At 48.7% G+C, this 18,567-nt stretch overlaps 1 protein-coding gene across 3 annotated transcripts in view; it reads left to right on the plus strand.

The window, feature by feature from the left end:
- HSPBP1 (HSPA (heat shock 70kDa) binding protein, cytoplasmic cochaperone 1) overlaps nucleotides 1-18,567 on the plus strand; it is a 19,698-nt gene extending 1,131 nt beyond the window's left edge. Inside the window, exons 2-9 of one of the 3 annotated variants that reach the window (XM_015420769.1) lie at nucleotides 250-320; nucleotides 592-761; nucleotides 3,842-4,055; nucleotides 6,349-6,573; nucleotides 7,823-7,978; nucleotides 9,286-9,382; nucleotides 10,778-10,889; nucleotides 17,672-18,567. In XM_015420769.1, coding sequence (XP_015276255.1) covers nucleotides 633-761; nucleotides 3,842-4,055; nucleotides 6,349-6,573; nucleotides 7,823-7,978; nucleotides 9,286-9,382; nucleotides 10,778-10,889; nucleotides 17,672-17,749 — 1,011 coding nt within the window. In that variant the 5' untranslated portion in view covers nucleotides 250-320; nucleotides 592-632 and the 3' untranslated portion in view covers nucleotides 17,750-18,567. The remainder of the gene's footprint in view (nucleotides 1-249; nucleotides 321-591; nucleotides 762-3,841; nucleotides 4,056-6,348; nucleotides 6,574-7,822; nucleotides 7,979-9,285; nucleotides 9,383-10,777; nucleotides 10,890-17,671) is intronic. The other 2 variants (XM_015420768.1, XM_015420771.1) reach the window with 2 other exon arrangements.

The following is an 18,567-nucleotide window of genomic DNA, read 5'->3' on the forward strand; positions in this document are numbered from 1 at the left end:
TTATTAGGGTTCCCATGCCCCCCCCCCCCGCACTGGCAGGGGATGGGAGGCTGTACCTGGAGATTTGGGGGTGGAGCCTGGGGAGGACGGGGACCTCAGTGGGGCCCAGTGCCATAGAACCCATCCTCCAAAGCGTCCATTTTCTCCAGGGGAACTGATCTCTGTAGTCTGGAGATGAGCTGTAATTCTGGGGGATCCCCAGGTCCCACTTGGAGCTGTTGTCAAACCTATGTTTTATATTGGGCCTAGGAGAGGCGGGAAGAAATTGCCTGGCTCACTCGAGGTGATTGTGGCAGGGGAAAAGATCTCCAAAGCCTTTGGTAAGGCCCTCCGCTGAACACCAAGTGGCCCAGAGAGGGCTCTGGTAGGCATGGGTGGTTGGCAGGCAGTAGGAGAGAGGTAGCCAGAATTTATGGGTTCTCTTGAATGTAGAAAGTTAGAGGGCAAGCCTTTTAGATCCTCTTGGTAGCAGTGTGTGTAATCTTGAACCTGGAGCCAGAGCACCTTGGTTCTCTGGTGGATGGGTTAACTTGGGGGAGATTTTGAGGTTCTCTGTGATTGTTCATCCCCTTTCTTTGTTTTCCTTGAAAGAGCCGTGAGTTGTCTCCTGACGGAAACTGCAGACCCCAGCCATGGCTGAAGGGGGCGCCGGTGGGAACCAGCCTCCCCGTGAGCCTCCCCAAAACCTTCAGGGCTTGCTGCAGATGGCAGTCATGGCAGGGAATGCTGAGTCCGCCCCGCTGGAGCCCATGTCCAATGAGGTACACAGCTCCATTCAGAGGGAGAGGAAGCAAGATCAAACGGTTATATCTAGGTCGGGTGCATACATATGTGAAGACGTGCATCTGAGACTCCTGTTTTCTTGTCGTCAAGCACATGGGGGCACCAGTTAGTTAAAGCTAAAGTTTGGGCACAGGCTGTGGAACAAATCCAGTGCGTGTAGAATGTTCCAAATTTAAATCCCCAGTGTCTTCAGCTCTCCAGTAGCGAGAGATGGAGCTGCATTTCTTTTTAATGCTTTCCTTTAAAAAAAACAAAACACCATTTTTATTAGGATATTAAAAACATAGTCAAATATATATCACAACTTTAACCCTAATCCATCATACCCTCCACCCCCCCCCCCCCCATCCCCCCGTGCGGCTTCCCACAGTGCTCCAACCTCCTGTTCAATTCTTAGGTCTTCTTCCTCCACACTTTCTCTAATTGATTACACATATCTATAGGTAACTTATCTTTCTCTATTTGAGTAATACATCCTACTCTATTTTTATTATCTATTGCCTTCAATAATTGTCAAAGCTAAATAAACCGTCCCTTACATCCCAGTTTTTTTCCAAGTATTCCTTGAAATCTTTCCAGTCTGCAAAAAAGTCCTCGGCTTTTTTTTTTAATGCTTTCCTGTGTTTACAAAGTTCCCTGCAAATGGAAAGCAAGTCCCACAGGGTGCAGCCTGCTCTAAAACTGTTCTCCCCACTGTGTTAGTTTTTGTTTTAATTGCAGGAGTATTCAGGCATGGCCTCTCTCCTGCCTGCGGTCTGGAATTGTACTGTTGGCTCAGGCACCTAGGGTTACCAAGTACCTACCTTCGAATCGGCGGGGGACACATGGTTCCCGGCCGGAACATCCCTCGGTGGAACACATCCCCGCCGCACCATGCCATCGCCCAGATGTGATGCCAGCACACTGGGCACGTAGCTGGGCGATGCTCTGGCAATGGAGCTGGAAACTCGATGGTACCATCGAGTTTCCAGCTCCATTGCCAGAGTGTCGCCCAGCTACGTGCCCAGCGTGCTGACATCATGTCTGGGCGATGGCATGATGTGGTGTGTTTGTTTTCCGTGCGGGAATTATCCTGACAAGACGTATGTGTCCCCTGCCGATTCAAGGTAAGTACTTGGTAAGCCTGCAGGCACCTCATGCCTCATTCTGCTGAACGCATAGACCAGACCAACATCACCGTGAATGGTGGCTGTCACACAGGAATGCTGGCAATCCCAGATAGACTGTTGCAGCTCTTTGAGAATAAATATGTTTCTTCTGTTCTTCAGAGCTATCTAAGCAAGCAATAAGTACTGCATTTTTGGGCACTATACGTTTGCTGGTGTGTGTCTCATTCACAAAATCCATCTGGGATTGTTACCATTCCTATTGAAGGTTCGCCAGATTTTTAGCCATGTGAGGCGGGCCCGTAGCCAGGATTTTTTTTTTGTTTGGGAGCATTTAAATTTTTACGGGTGCAATTACAGTTAATTAAATTAATCTGAATGTCTATCTTTAAAGGGGAAGGCTCCTAGCCTGTTTCTAGCCCTTCCCTTCAAGGCTGTTTGTGGGGCAGGGCTTTTAATTAAGGGGGCGGGGTCCCAAATGCCCCACTGTAGCGATGGGCCTGATGTGAGGTGTGTGTGCATGTAAATATAAATAGTGCTTCTTGATCCGTCAAAGCTTCATAAGCTTTAGTGCACATAAAGCACATAAGCTTTAGTGCGCATAAAGCACTTTAAAATGTTTAGAATGTTGAAATGTTTTATCTGTTTTTAGGATGATTTAAATTTGTCTGTGTGTTTTATTCTGTTGTAAGCCGCCCTGAGCCAGTATAAGTCTAAATAAATAAAATAAAAATAACACAGCAAAGATCTGTGTTCCCTTGTGTTCCCAAAGGGTGCACAAATCCGTTGGGATTGCTAAATGGTTAAGGGGGGGAGAAAAGCAACAGTTTAGATTTCTCCTGTGCCTTGAACAGGTGTATATGTAGAAATCAGCAGGCAAAGATTCCCAGGGCCTTAATGTACATTTTTTTAAAAAACAAGCAAACACGACACTTGTGTTTGTTTATTTATTGCTTTGAGTATTACCCTGCCCTCCCCACCGAGGGGGGCTCAGGGCGGCTCCCATAAAACTAATAAAACAATATACATCTTATAAAATTACAAATACATCATTTAAAAGCATTAATATCGATGGCGATACAAAACAGTCAAGTGCAAATAGAGACATGTTCAGCGGTGCCCCCCCGTGTACTTCCTGTGTTACCATTACTTACAATCTCGTGCCTTTGGATAAGCATTCTTACCAGCTAATTTCAGGTGGGTGGGCATATGGGGCTGCCAGGGCCGGCTCGAGGTGTTTCTGCACCCTAGGCGAGGCTGCCTTATGGCGCAGATGCCAACCTCCCGGTGGGGCCTGGAGACCTGGAGCCCTCTGGAGCCAGCCACCCTTTTGCTGCTGCCACCACCGCCTCCTCCCTCCCGCCGCCACCAAAGGGGGGGAGGAGGGGGGGAGGCACAGCTTGGCGCCCCGTCCAGGGCCCGGCGCTCTAGGTAAATGCCTAGTTCGCCTAGTGGGTGAGCCGGCCCTGGGGGCTGCAATAGAAGAGCGTGATTCAAGTCCAGTAGCGCCTTAGATACCAACAACAAGGGAGCAATGACTCTTGAAAACTTCTACCTTTGAAAATCTTGTTGGTCTCTAAAGTGCTACTGGACTCTAATCTTGCTCTTACCAGCTGATGTCTGCATGGCAAACTGCTGTTGTCGGTACAGGAATGAAGCCTGTAACAAATGCCAGCAAACGTACCTAAATTCGGAGCGGCTGTGGAACCTGAAGATCGATCAAACTTCGCTTCTTTTCACAGGCTGGTGCTAGGGTGGAAGATTCTGGGGAGCAGGACTTCTGGGTCCTTTAGGTCAAGACTTTGGTCAAAAATGACAGGGGATGGCCAGACACATGGGTATTTCTGAAAGGAGTATGGGCTCTTGGCGGGAAGAGGAGGGTCTTGTGTGTGAGGGTTTTCTGATCTATGTTTCTCCCTCCCCCTTCCCCCCGCCATTGGTTGATTCCCCAGCGGAGGCAGTGGCTGCAGGAGGCGATGGTGGAGGCGTTTCGGGGCCAAGTGGACGAGATAGAACAGATGAAGGAGTGTTTGCGGGTGTTGGAGGCAACAACGCCTGGAACGGGAAGCCAGGAGAGTTTGGAGGACGCCCATTCAGACCGGGCAAACAGAGAGGAAGCGTTGGATCTTCTGGCAGAGTTGTGTGAAAACCTGGATAATGCTGCGGGTATGGCGATTCCCTCGTTTTTGTCTGTGTCCCTGCACGTGCAGGAGAGTGTGCGAAGAGCATGATGGGTAGCTGAGGGTTGAAGGATTACCAAGCAGAGGGTCTGCAGAGATGGAGAAATCGGAAAGTGGATTGAAAACACGTCTTGTGTTAAAAATCCCTGAAGAATTCAAAGAAGTGGAGAGTCTTTAAAGTCTATTTGGAGTAGGACAAAACAGACGAAGTGCAAAGGTTTTTTTCAAACTCTTTAAGCGTTAAAGTATCTTCCAGATTGGTCTAGGCTATGCTCAGCTGTGTATTTCAAGAATGGCAGCAGGCTTTCAGTTTACAAACGCAACACACACAGACCTTGTGGCCTCTTTAACACTATTGTGGCATACCTTTGAGGTATAGAGCTGACCTCATGAAGTGTGTGAAAAGTGATCCTCTGTTGGCAGATTGATTAGATTTCACAGGTGTGTTGTAAACATTATGGCCGCTTTCAGACATCACTGCAAACTCTAATTAAACAGTGGTTTGAGTCCCGTGGCACCTTTAAGACCAACAAAGTTTACCTGAGTATAAGTTTTCATGTGCATGCACACAAAAAGAAGTGTACATGCTCACGAAAGCTTATACCCAGAATTAAACTTTGTTGGTCTTAAAGGTGCCACGGGACTCAAACTTTGTTCTGTTGCTTCAGACCAACACAGCTACCCACCTGAATCTACAAACAGGTTTATTAGCGTCGTTCCCAACCATGGCTTGTTTTCTGGGCACATGCGCTCTGCTTCCTCCACCACATGCACAGCTTGATTGAACCCTTCCTGTTTTAATGAAGCTTCATTTTGCTGGGATGCTGAATTCAGGCACCTGGACAAATTGGAGACCACCTTGGATCAAGTGGTCAGCCAAGGCAATGGTGCACCTGTCCGATGAAGAAAAGCTAAAGAGGCTCTTGTTTCTCAGTTAAAAAAAAAAAAGACAACCAAGGGGGGAGAGGATGGAGGTTTATAACATTATACAAGGGTGGGGAAAGTGGGTAGTAAGAACTTTTTCTCCTTGTCCCATAATACAAGAACTTGGGGCCCACAGTGATGTCGATGGGCAGTCGATTCAGGATGAGCAAAAGGAAGTCAGTGAATCATTAAATTGTGCAGTTCACTAGAAGAGGACGTAGTGATGGCCAATATAGATGGCCTTCAATCAACAGCTAGTAGGTCAGGTGACTAAAGAGAACCTCCTTTTCCAGGCTAACCAAAGCGAACTTCATTATCCAGAGGCTGCAGGCCTCTAAAGGCCAATGCGTGGAGGCAGCATCAGGTGAAGGCCTTTCCCTCTAAGCCCTGTTCGGGTTGGCCAATGTGAAACAGGATGCTGGCCTAGATGGACCAGAGTTCTGATTCTTCTGATGTTCTTATCAAGAGGCTCAGTCTGTAACAGTTCTGCGCAGAGCAACTGCGAGCAAGATTAAATGCAGTAACTATTCACAGCGGCAGTAATGGGTGACTTTATTTAATTTGCTGTTTGGAGTTTCATAAAGCCTTCCGGGGTGAAGACACTCTACCTCTTTGGGGAGAGGAACATGGTTTCAGAATGCACGAGTATCATTTATATAGTGACAGCCGCGTGTGCGGAGCTTTGCACAGTGATGGGAGGGAAACAGACCAGTGCCTGTCCTGAGACATTTATAATCCACAATTCTGATGCCACGACCTCCAGCAGAGATCCTGAACATCAGCAAAAGTCATCAACTCAAATCTGATTGGGTGTGCTTCACTACCACCTGCTGTGTTGCACCTGACTTGGGAAGTTCCTGACACCCAGGGGACACATCCGCATGTGTGAGGGGAAGGGAGAGGGAATCTCGGGACTGTATGTATGGTGAATGGCTCCCTGTGGGCTATGGTGAAATGACCCAGAGAACGAACACCCCAGCTTGTGTTGTATTCTGCAAATACTACCGACCCAGCAACGTTGTGTGATTCTCCTCTGCAACCTCTGCCACTTTTTTTGCTCTCATCTAGATTTCTGTAAACCCATCAACTCAAATCTGGGTGTGTTTCACTACCACCTGCTGTGTTGCACCTGACTTGGGAAGTCCCTGACACCCAGGGGACACATGCGCATGTGTGAGGGGAAGGGAGAGGAAATCTCGGGACTGTATGTATGGTGAATTGCTCCCTGTGGGCTATGGTGAAATGATCCGGAGAACAAACACCACAGCTTGTGTTGTATTCTGCAAATACTACCGACCCAGCAACATTGTGTGATTCTCCTCTGCAACCTCTCCCACTTTTTTGCTCTCATCTAGATTTCTGTAAACTGGAGGGCATGCGGCTTCTGGCCCACCGCTATTTGGAGCACGAGGAGGAGGAGCTGCGCTGGCGAGCGGCCCACCTGGTGGGCACCTGTGCCCAAAATGTGCCCAAGGTGCAGGAACAAGCTTTGGCACTGGGCTGCATGAGGAAGCTCTTGCGGCTACTGGACCACGATCCCAGCGAGGCCGTCCGAATCAAAGCGCTCTTCGCTATCTCCTGTGAGTCTGGGAACAACTCCCCTGCTCTCCTCCTCCCGGCTGGGACCATTGGGGGCGGGGTGTGTGGTCTTATGACACACTTCCGGTGATGTCAGGGGGTGTGGCCTTATGACACACTTCCAGTGATGTCAGGGGGTGTGGCATATGCTAATGAGTTATGCTAATGAGTTCCCCTAGCTCTTTTTCTACGAAACGACCCGTGGTTTGTACCCTGCTTTTCTCCCCAGTGGGGACCCAAGACAGCTTACAATAGTGTTCTCCACTTCTCCATTTTAACTTTGCAACAACAACCCTGTGAGGCTGGCAAGATGGGGAGTGTGTGAGTGGCCTGAGATCACCTAGTGAGCTTCCATGGCAGAGAGGTGATTCAAACCCGGATGTCCTGGTTGCATCAGTGGGCATAATCTCGGGGAAAGCAACAACTGTGGCACAGTCGTCTTTTCCATCGTTATGCACTGAGCTTTTGTGGCATTGCAAAACGCTTGGCTTTTTACAATTCCCCCCCGTTTAGTTCTTTGGGCCCCTGATCTGAATGGCCCAGGCTCCCCCGATCTTGTCAGATCTCAGGAGCTAAGATGGGCCAGCCCTGGTTAGAATTTGGATGGGAGACCATCAAGGAAGTCCAGGGTTGCTCTGCAGAGGCAGGCAGTGGCAAGCCGCCTCTGAACGCCTCTTGCCTTGAAAACCCCATTTGGGGTCACCAGGAGGCTGCAATTTGATGGCAAAAAAACAAAAAAAGGAGTCCTTTTGGCCTGTGGAGGGTTATGCTGGGAAGCTGTAGACCTTGTTCTGATCTTGTGCATAACACAACTCATGGGTCCGTTATCCCAGGTCATTCACTTCTTGGCGCAACCAGAAGCTGTGTCCATCGGGTGTGTGTGTGTGTGTGTGTGTGTGTGAGAACCACATTCAATGCATTCAGTGACAAAGGTTACCCAGTGAGTCTGTTACTGAAGTGGGGCATGAATGTAAACGGCATTTGTTTGCTGATCCTCTTTCCTCTGCCGAGTGCGAAGAGCAGCAGACTCCAATCTGGAGAACCGGGTTTGGTTCTCCACTCCTCCTCCAGATGAAGCCAGCTGGGTGACCTTGGGCCAGTCACAGTTCTCTCGGAACGCTCTCCCCCCTAACTACCTCCCAAGGTGCCTGTTGTGGGGATAGGGAGGCAAGGCGATTGATAGTTGCCTTGAGACTCCTTAGGGTAGAGGAAAGCAGGTATAAAAACCCAACTCTTCTTCTGTGCTGCCAGGCTTGGTGAGAGCTCAGGAAGCTGGTCTGCTGCAGTTCCTGCGCCTTGACGGGTTCTCTGTTCTTATGAGGGCCATGCAGAGCAATGTGGAGAAGCTGAAAGTGAAATCGGCCTTCCTTTTGCAGAACCTTCTCATTGATCACCCGGAACAGAAAGGTGAGAAGCGGGGGGGGGGGGGGGGCTTGGTGCCTCTAACAGTCCCTTCCTTGAAACGGAGAGGACTTCCTTGAAGCTGAGGGCCTCTCTGATGAATCTGGGGAACTTGCTTGGTTCAGTACAAGCCTTCCCCTCAGTCCCAAGATGTTCTTAGGGCAGCAGAGGTAAAGGCTTTGGGGACGCCGCTGTGAGTTAAGTTTTGTATTGAGCCTGAAGAGTACAGAGGTCACTGAAACAGGAGGTTTAATAAAAGAACAAAGATTTATTGATGCACAGGCTGTGTGTTGCATTCTCTTTCACACTTGTTGTTCCCAGGTCTGCCCCCTGCCCGTTTTATCCCGATTACGACCAGTTTGGTGTAGTGGTTAAGTGCGTGGACTCTAATCTGGGAGAACCGGGTTTGATTCCCCACTCCTCCACATGCAGCTGCTGGTGTGACCCTGGGTCAGTCACAAGCTCTGGCACAGCTGTCCTTGAAAAAGAGCATATAGTAACTAATTTTTAACTTATCCTATCTCCCAAGCATTCTATGATTAATAATTATTAAAACTAAACAAATTGTCTTTTACTTCCCAATACTTTTCTAAGTATTCTTTTAGATCCTTCCAGTCATTATAGAAATCTTCTGCTTCCATATTATTCAACTTTCTTGTCAGTTTGTCCATTTCAACTGAAAATAATAATTTTTTAATCCAATCTTCAATCTTCGGGACTTCTTGCTGCAAGAACAAAGATTTATTGATGTACAGGCTGCGTGTTGCATTCTCTTTCACACTTGTAGTTCCCAGGTCTGTCTCCTGCCCATTTTATCCCGATCACGACCAGTTTGGTGTAGTGGTTAAGTGCATGGACTCTAATCTGGGAGAACCGGGTTTGATTCCCCACTCCTCCACTTGCACCTGCTGATGTGACCTTTCCAATCTCTTCTTCTTCTGTAGTGATTGGGCCAAAATCACCCATTGAGCATCACAGATCCTGGGTTCTCTTGTCCCACGTTATGACACGTAGAAGCCAACAGTTCTTAGGGGAAAAAAATGTACTTCCCCTTGAAAATGTATCTCTGGTTTGTGAGATGGGCTATAGTCTCACATATGTAACAGAGACCTTTCTTACCAGAAGAAGCTGTCGCAAACCACATTGAGTGAATGGGGTGGGAAACGAATGACACAGTTTAAGAAGCACCCGTGCCAGAGGAAGGGAGGTGCTCGCAGCTCTGTTACTAGGTGGTGGGGTTGCTGCTGCCTCCCCATAAAGAGCCCCCTGCCTTTCTCTTGGCTTATAGTGTCCATCCCTTCTCCCTCCCCCAGAAACACTCTGTTCGATGGGAATGGTCCAGCAGCTGGTGGCCCTGATCCGGACTGAACACAGCACTTTCCACGAACACGTCTTGGGAGCCTTGTGCAGGTATTGAGGGGAGTGGGAGCCAGCCCCTGTCGGGACTTTGGATGGAAAGTGAAGGATAGTTTGCAGAAAGTGGGAACCTAAAAGAACTGGCTCAGACCAGTGTCCATCCAGTCCAGCATCCTGTCTCACACTGTGGCCAGCCGGTTGCCTTGGAGAGCCAAACAAACAGGGCCTAGAAGCCAAGGCCCGCCCCTGCTAATGCCTCCCAGCGCTGGGATTCAGAGCTTTGCTGTTTCGGTAGACGGAGGTTCCTTTGAATCACCTTGGCTAGTGGCCAGTGATGGTCCTCTGTTCCCTGGATCTAATTCTTTATGTGTGCTTGGGATTGGCATTCTTAGGAATTGGGAGGTGGGGCGGAGATAGGATCAGATTTATAACAGGAGACAAAGAGGTGCAGAGAGTGATTTGCAGCCAGTCTGTATCTCTGGTGAGGCAAAGCAAGTTCCTCATTTGAAATGCTAGAACTGGGAGGCACCCTGTGAATTTGCTGAGCAGTAGATTCAGGAAAGTACATCAATGTGCGGCGCACCTGCAGAACTCACTGCCACAGGGTATAGGTTTGCTGTGGGTCAAATCTAGCACTTGGGAAGTGCCTCCTGGCCCTCAGGTGTATGTAGAAGGTCACATTGGTAGAAACAGACCTTGAAGTACAAGGTGCATTACCCCTCACTCCTTGCCCAGAAAAGGTGAGTTCTGCATGCACTAGACAGGCTGTGTCATGGGGGATGCTGCTTCTTCCGCTAGCACTCGTGCAAGGGCTCGTTGAAAACTGTTGCTCTGTGCAAGCGGAGGTGTTAGCTGGAGAGAAAGCATGTTCCACAGCAGAGTCTGTCTAGGGTGCACAAGAACGTCCATAGAATCGCTCTGACCTAGGTAGCCCAGGCAAGCCCAATCTTGTCAGATCTCGGTAGCTAAGCAGCGTCGACTCTGGAAAGTACTTGGATGGGAGACCTCCTTGGAATGCCAGCAGTTGAGAGGTGGGGGCAGGCTTTATTCAGCCACCTCTTTGAATATCCTCCAGAGCCCCAGTAGGGGTCAGTGATCAGAGGTCACCTTGACTTCCAGGTGCACACACGCACACACATATGAAAAATACAAACCCCCCCCAAAAAAGTCCATAGATTCCAAGTCAGTGGTTCTAGGGCCTGTTGCTCACACACTACTCATTTTCAAAACTGTTGCCAAGCACAAGGAATAGACGTTGCTTGAAAACCCCCAACCTAGGCTCATATTCTGAGGAATTTAGATTTTGCAGCAGATACTTGATTTGGCACATGTAGAATTGCAGAAGTCCGTGATTAAAGGGGCGGAGAGGGAAACGAGATCAGCTGATGGGGGTAAAGCTTTCTGCCCTGTGTCTAATCTCCCTTTCTTCTCTGTGGCCCCCAACTTCAGCCTGGTGACAGATTTCCCTGAGGGGGTCCAAGAGTGTCAACAGCCAGAACTGGCCCTTGAGGAGCTGCTAAAAGAGCGGTGCCAGCAACTGAAGGAGCAGGAGGAGTTCCAGGTAGGCCGGAAACGGGCTCTCTCTGAAGCCTTTCCCCTTTCTGGAAAGGGGCTGTATGTCTTCTGGGACAACCACTGAGTTTTAAGAGCAGGCAACCCCAAATTCTGTTGCTCTAAGGAACATCTCCACCCCCTGTGATTTCAATTTTTCAGCAAATTCGGTTCATTTTTGGTAGGGTGGTGGTTAAGAATGAAGTAAGAAGCAAGGGAGGCACATGCTCGGGTAGGGACCTTCTCCATGTTTCCTTTCTGACAGAGGGGATTCGCTCTTTTTAAAGGGGGCAAGTGGAAATTCACACGTGCAGGTGGGAATGAGGTGGCAAAAACATTGACACAGTCGAATAGATGGCACCACTGCAGATTGCAGGTGGAGGATCACATTTTGGAATACTCTCCTGTGTTTAAAAAAACTCCCTGCTGATAGAAAACCAGGGGTTATGTTTAATGTGAAGGAACACTCAGAAGGGAATCCACCTCCTGCAGCCTCAAGTGGTATGATCCATCTCCAGTTTTGCCACCTCATTCTCCTGTGTGTGTGAGAGAGACAGAGAGAGAATCAGGCACTGGAAAGCCCTATTCCACCCCGGATTGTTGATTATCGAACCCGTGGGATAACGCAGGGTCATGGAAGTTTGTTATGTTAATTCCTGGGCTCTAAATAATACTGAGGATATTTTTAATCTACCTCTTAAGGAATTCCAGAGTTTGGATGTTGCCAAACTGGTAGTGAGTTGCAGAGGTCTTGAGCTGTTCACTGCTCAAGAGCACCTCAAACCAACCCTCTTGGTGGCTGCTAAGAATGAAAAGTCTTTAGCTTCTGAAAGTTGTCCCCTCCCAGGCTTCCCAAGTCCCCCCGGGGGGCAGGGAAACCCCCGCCCCAGAGGCCCATTCCCCGCCGGCGGCAGAAAACTCTATGGTTTTCCCTTGGATGGTCGTGGCCCCGCCCCAGCGTGATCACGTCACTTCCGGCGTGATCACGTCACTTCCGGTGTGATGTGTATGCGGTGCTCGCGCAAAGCGCACATGCTACAGCTGCCAGCCGGGAGTCCCATTCAGACTTGGCAACCGTAACCCCCCCCCCCAAAGGAGAGCCAGTTGCACACAGTCTCAGTCATGGGGGAGGAGCTTCCTTGCTTATGGAATCCCCACCACCTGGTGGAACGTCTTGTGGATGGAGGACCAGTTTTCTGTAAAGGGGTTTCAGTCTCTCTGCAGTGCCTGATGGTGCTTCCAACATTCCTGTTGAAAGGATGGCTGCTTTCATTGCCAGTGCACGGTTCCTGAGGTTTTCAACATAGAGATGGTGGAGATAGGAGCAACATCGGCTTCTGTTCAGAGAGAGAGAGAGAGAGAGTCACAGTATTCCCTCTAAGCTGAGTTAGTGTGAGCTAGCTCACAGTTTTTTTGCCTCCGGCTCACACATTATTGTCTTAGCTCATGAAGCATGACTCCAGAGCAAACTAATTTTATGCAGTAGCCAAGCCGCTTGCTCACAGCTTTAATTTATGCAGTAGCCAAACCGCTTGCTCACAGCTTTAATGCCAGTTTCTCACAAAGTAGAATTTTTGCTCACAAGACTCACAGCTTAGAGGGAGCATTGAGCATTTTTGAGCCTGCAGGTACGTTTGGAGCTGTGACATAGGGTGGTGGGTGCAACCATGAAACAGCTGCTGTGGGAGGTGGAGCCAACTAGAAAATGTCAGGGAGTGAGGTTGTGCATAAGTGTGATAGTAACTCTTTACTGTTTCTGGCAGAAGCTCTGTGCAACAGGATGTGTTTTTCAATTAACATACTGTTTAAAAATAGTTTCTTGCATACACATAAAATGTATATGTACTGAGCTAGCTAAGAAGTCCTCACCTGGTAGTATTTGTCTTTTATTTTGCAGGCATCTAGCCGGCTTGACATGAGCTGGGTGAAAACCCAGTGTCCCCTCCTACTTTCTAAAAACTTGGTGGGCGCCACGTTGGGGACCCCTGCCACAGAGCTTCATGGCCAATGGCAGCTTTCAGGTTTAGAGGGGACATTCAGGTTGTGGGCGGCTCTGGTCTTTTCCCTCCCCTCATAGTGGATTTGTCTTTTGCTTGAGAAAATAAGTTATCTATGACAATTCTGCAGGGCCTGTAAGATGGAGCTCTTCCCCAGGGCTTTTGGTTGAGGCATTGGGCATTCCCTTCCTTTGGCTGGCCTCCATCTGTAGCCTGGATCTTTGAGATCTTAAAATCCTAAAGATCTTTAAAAAAAAATATTAAATTCTAATACCATCAACCACTAAGGTATTTGATCTCTAAAGTAAAGCTAAAGGTTCCCTTGCTCGAAAGCCAGTTGAGTCCGACTCTAGGGTTGCGGTGCTCATCTCCGTTTCCAAGCCGAAGAGCCAGCGCTGTCTGAAGACGTTTCCGTGGTCATGTGGCCGGCATGACTAAACGCCAAGGCGCACGGAACGCTGTTACCTTCCCACCGAAGTGGTACCTATTTATCTACTTGCAATTTCTTGCTTTCGATCTGCTAGGTTGGCAGGAGCTGGAACTTGAGACGGGAGCTCACTCCGTCATGCAGCAACTCGGGTCTCGAACTGCTGAACTACTGACCTTCCACAGCCTGCAGTTCAGCGTCTTAACCACTTGAGCCACCGCAGCTCCGTACTAGAGTTTAAATGGCACTTAGGAGTTATGTTATTTATATTGCGTTTTTAATCTGGTTTTAATCGTAGTGTATTTTATACTGTTGGAACATGCCCTGAGCCTGCTTATAGAATCATAGAGTTGGAAGGGGCCATACAGACCATCTAGTCCAACCCCCGGCCCAATGCAGGACCAGCCTAAAGCATCTCTGACAAATATTCGTCCAGTCTCTTCTTCAAAGCTGTCAGTGAAGGGGGGCTAACCACCTCTCTAGGCAGCTGATTCCACCTTTGAACCACTCTGACCATGAAAAAGTGTTTCCTAATATCCAGCCGATACCTTTCTGCATGTAATTTAAACCCGTTGCTTCGGGTCCTATCCTCTGCTGCCAACTGGAACAGCTCCTTGCCCTCCTCCAAATGACAGCATTTCAAATATTTAAAGAGAGCAATCATGTCCCCCCCCCCAGTCTCCTTTTCTCCAAACCAAACATTCCGAAGGCCCTTAGCCTTTCCTCGTAGGGCTCAGTCTCCAGACCCCTGATCATCCTCGTCGCTCTCTTCTGCACCCTTTCTATTTTGTCCACATCCTTTTTGAAGCGAGGCCTCCAGAACTGCGCTCAGTACTCCAGGTGCAGCCTGACCAAGGCAGTATACAGAGGGGCTATGACCTCCTGTGATTTCGATGCTATGGCCCATTTACTACAACCCAAGACTGAATTTGCCTTTTTTGCCACCGCATCACACTGACTGCTCATATTTAGTTTACAGTCTATGGGGAGGACAGGATATAAACCCAAAATAAATAAATAAATAAATAGCTTATTCTATCCTAAGAGATCCCTTATGATAGGCTGCTAGAACTGGCGTTGGAGTCTTCTCTGTGCTATTAATTTCTTGGCATATGGCCATTCTGATGCTGTCCTCCCTCCAAGCTTTTTCTTAATTATTGGGGTGGGGGATGCGTTCCCTTCTCTTCTCTGTCTGTGGCTGTTGTTGTATTTACTGTTGGTGGATTAGTTCCCACCCCTGCTGTTAGTGGTGACAATTTTCTTCTGAACGTAGCAATTAGGTTGCAGAAAACTTGACAATTAAGCAATTGGCCTAATGTGGTAAGTGGAGGGAACGGGGAGCCAGTCTTGCCGCACTATTTTAAAGCTCTCCCCCTGCCCGCCTGCCCGCCCTGCTCGTGGTTCAGGAAGAAACCCAAGTTGAAGACAGCCATACTTTGGCATTTTGGAGGCCCAGTGTCACCTGCGGGTACTGGATGTAGCTTAAAGAACAAACAGAAGGGGTTGTGTTTTGGTGATCCCTTGGTATAATTGGTTGGATTGGGGAAAGGGAACGTTACACTGTAAGCTCAACCAGTTGTACTTTATGGCCATGCAGATCTGCATGTCGGAGCGGACCTCCCAAGGGGCCAAAGGATAGTTGTGAATGGATGGTCAGTGTGATTGTGTGATTCTGTTCTGGATTAACTGTACAATCTTAGACAGTTTACATGTGTGATCAGAAATCCTCCCTGCTCATAGAAAACTAGACATTTGGGGTTCCAGGAGGAATAACTCCCAACGCTGCTCTCTGCAGCTGAGAACCCAGGTCACATGAAGCCACCTTATACTGAGTCAGACCGTTGGTTTGCCAAGGCCAGTACTATCTGTCTGCACTGACTGGCAGTGGCTCTGGGATCTCAGGTGAAGTCTTTCACAAGATCTGTTAAGTGATCAGGAGGGGGCGTGGCTTAGTGGTAGAGCATCTGCTTGGTATGCAGAAGGTCCCCGGTTCAATCCCCAGCATCTCCAGTTAAAGGGATCAGGTACTTGGTAATATGAAACACCTCTAAGACCCTGGAGAGCTGCTGCCACCAGCCCGAGTAGACAATACTGATCTTGATGGTCTGATTCAGTAAAAGGCAGCTTCATGTGTTCATGATCCTTCTAACTGAAGATTCTAGACATTGACCTGAGATCTCCTGCAGATGCTCCACTAAAGAGCCGTGGTCCCTCTCCAGGTTCAAGCTTCTCTGAAAAGGGCGCAGTGTTCTTAGAAGCCGTATCAATTTCTCGAGGCATCGCCCTTGTTGGGGTTCCAGGAGGAATAACTCCCAACGCTGCTCTCTGCAGCTGAGAACCCAGGTCACATTGAAGCCACCTTATACTGAGTCAGACCATTGGTTTGCCAAGGCCAGTACTGTCTGTCGGCTCTGACTGGCAGTGGCTCTTGGATCTCAGGTGAAGTCTTTCACAAGATCTGTTAAGTGATCAGGAGGGGCCGTGGCTTAGTGGTAGAGCATCCGCTTGGTATGCAGAAGGTCCCTGGTTCAATCCCCAGCATCTCCAGTTAAAGGGATCAGGTACTTGGTAATATGAAACACCTCCAAGACCCTGGAGAGCTGCTGCCGCCAGCCTGAGTAGACAATACTGATCTTGATGGTCTGATTCAGTAAAAGGCAGCTTCATGTGTTCATGATCCGTCTAACTGAAGATTCTAGACATTGACCTGAGATCTTCTGCAGATGCTCCACTAAAGAGCCGTGGTCCCTCTCCAGGTTCAAGCTTCTCTGAAAAGGGTGCAGTGTTCTTAGAAACCGTATCAATTTCTCGAGGCATCTCCCTTGTGAGAAGTTGTCTGTACTTTGATGCCTCTCTGGAAGAAGTTCAGCTGGCACAGCTAGGAAGGCTATCCACCAGAGGGCGTTTAGAGAAGATCGAAATGTGCGGTCAGGTGGTATAGTCCTCAAAGTGGTTTGACCACCTGTAGAATAAGGCATGTGGGTGGGATCCTTGGTGGGAAGCTAAGATGCCACCCAAGCCAGGTCCCAAACAAAGTACCTAAGACATGGGAAGCACTTCAAATAAGTGGTCTCCCTCCCCTACCCCAAATGTAGTCCCATGAAAGTACCAGGGATTAGGAAGGGATTAATTTACAAACATCAATTGAAAGCCTCTCTAGTATATGCCTGCCTTACTGAGATGTATAGACACAGGGGATTACATTAAGTGCGAGGTCACAATGGCTTGTCTTGGTGCAGTAGCATGCAAATTTTAGAACTAATTAATTATTGTATGGCAGTGGGTGCAGTGTAGCCAGGAGATACGAAGATTGTCAGGCAGCCTGAAATTCTAGCTCTTTTTGTGGCAAGCTAGGTTTATTTTGTGGGCTGAGAGAACAGTGACTGACCCAAGGTCACCCAGCTGGCTTCAAGTGAAGGATTGGGGAATCAAACCCGGTTCTCCAGATTAGAGTACTGCCGCTCTTAATCAGTACACCAAACTGGCTCTCGCAAACTTTAGAGTTAACACAAAACTCTTCGTCATCAGGCAGAATGGGTAGCGATTAGTGTTACCAACCCCAAGCGGTGCCTGGAGATCTCCTGGGATTAAAAGCTGCTCTCCAGACTTCAGAGAGTAGCTCCCCTGGAGCAAATGGCTGCTTTGGAGGGTGTACTCTGTGGTGGTATGCAGTGCTGAGGCCTTCCCTTCCCCAAACCCTACTCTCCTCACACTCCACCACCAAATCTCCAGGACTTTACAATGCTACTAAACGATAGCTGTACAGAGACCAAAGATCCTTGTGAAGGCGTATATTTTTTAGATGCTTCAGATCAGGGGTCATTTCATAGAAAAAGAGGTGCAGGAGCTCATTAGCATAACTCATTAGCATAACCTATTTGCATATGCCACACCCCCTGACATCACCGGAAGTGTGTCAGAACGAAGGCAACACCCACCGCTCAGGCTCCACTGGACTGTTTTGGATTGCTAGCTATTGCGGGGACGGGATGTGCAGATCTGTTCTCGCAGAGGAGGGAGAGCTTGTACCTGAATAAAACTTGGTCTTAAAGGTGCCACTGGATTGTCTTGGGCCGGTGGGAGGGGCTCTGCAACTTACCTGGCTGCTTCTTGCTCTGACTGAGGGCTGCTGGGAGCAGGGGGTGGGGCTTGTTGCATGTGCCCGCCTCCTGGGCTCTTTACTGCCGGAGCTCCGCTCCTATGCGCTCCTGCAGGAAATGACCCCTGCTTCAGATAGTGTTGTGAATAGAAAACTGTAATTACTGTGAATATATATGTACCTGTATTGACAACCAGTTGAAGTTGTATAATGGCTTGGGAGGGAACTGATTTTTCTTCACTTTCTGTGTCTCTCTCTCTGTTTCTAAGGAGGAGCTGGATTTCTGTGAGACTTTGCTACGCCTTTGCTTTCAAAGCCAACCTGATGAAAACAACATGGACCGGTAACTTGGCTTCCCGGACCCTTGTTCGACACTGTTGGAAGCTCTCGCTTATACTTGGAGCGCTGTCAGTTGGAAACACTTTATGGAAACGCCCGTGTTTATCCTACATTCACTGGAGGAACTGGAGGTGTCTCTGTAGTGAGAGAGATGGCTTGTTAGCCTCACGATTGGCAGGAAGACACTTTCATAAGCTGTCACTGTGTAACTTCCTCTTCCTCACCCTGCAGAACCGTTCCTCGGCCGCGGTTCCGCTGTCCGTCTAGCCTCACCCAAATCGTTCACAAACAGGTAGCTGAGCAGCCATCGTTGGGACGTGGCTCTGAAAATCCCCCCTGTTTAATTGGTAAATGAAGCCGGTTCCTACAGATACACGTCTCGTTTGTCAAAGATGAGATCGTTATCGAGGTGGGGAGGGTTGCATGCCTTTATTTCCTGTATCTGAAATTGTGGCAAAAGCAGATGGGGGTTAATTGCCCTGTGGAGAAAGGGCACTGAATTGCCACTGCAGGGCCCAGAGTGCTTGAGGGAGCTCTTCTCCACAGCGACAAGGCTTTGGAGAGTGTCAGCATGAAGGATCCAGATCTACTCTTGTGGCTGCAATTGCCAGAGAGACGACAGGGCTTTGGATCTGCTCTTCACCTCGATGGACAATAATCGGTGTCCCTTTGTTCCCTCATTGGCTTCTCTCCTCTCGGTGTATCCCAGCAGCCTCCGCCATTCCCACCGCTCTGCTGTTGCTGTGTTTGCTTACTCCTTATTTTTTTAAAGAAACAACAGGTTTCTGGTTTTGAGTGATAAGTCTGGCATGTTTCATTTTTTCCT

This window comes from Gekko japonicus, unplaced genomic scaffold, assembly GCF_001447785.1.
Source record: "Gekko japonicus isolate JY-2015 unplaced genomic scaffold, Gekko_japonicus_V1.1 scaffold1715, whole genome shotgun sequence".
NCBI lineage: Eukaryota > Metazoa > Chordata > Lepidosauria > Squamata > Gekkonidae > Gekko > Gekko japonicus.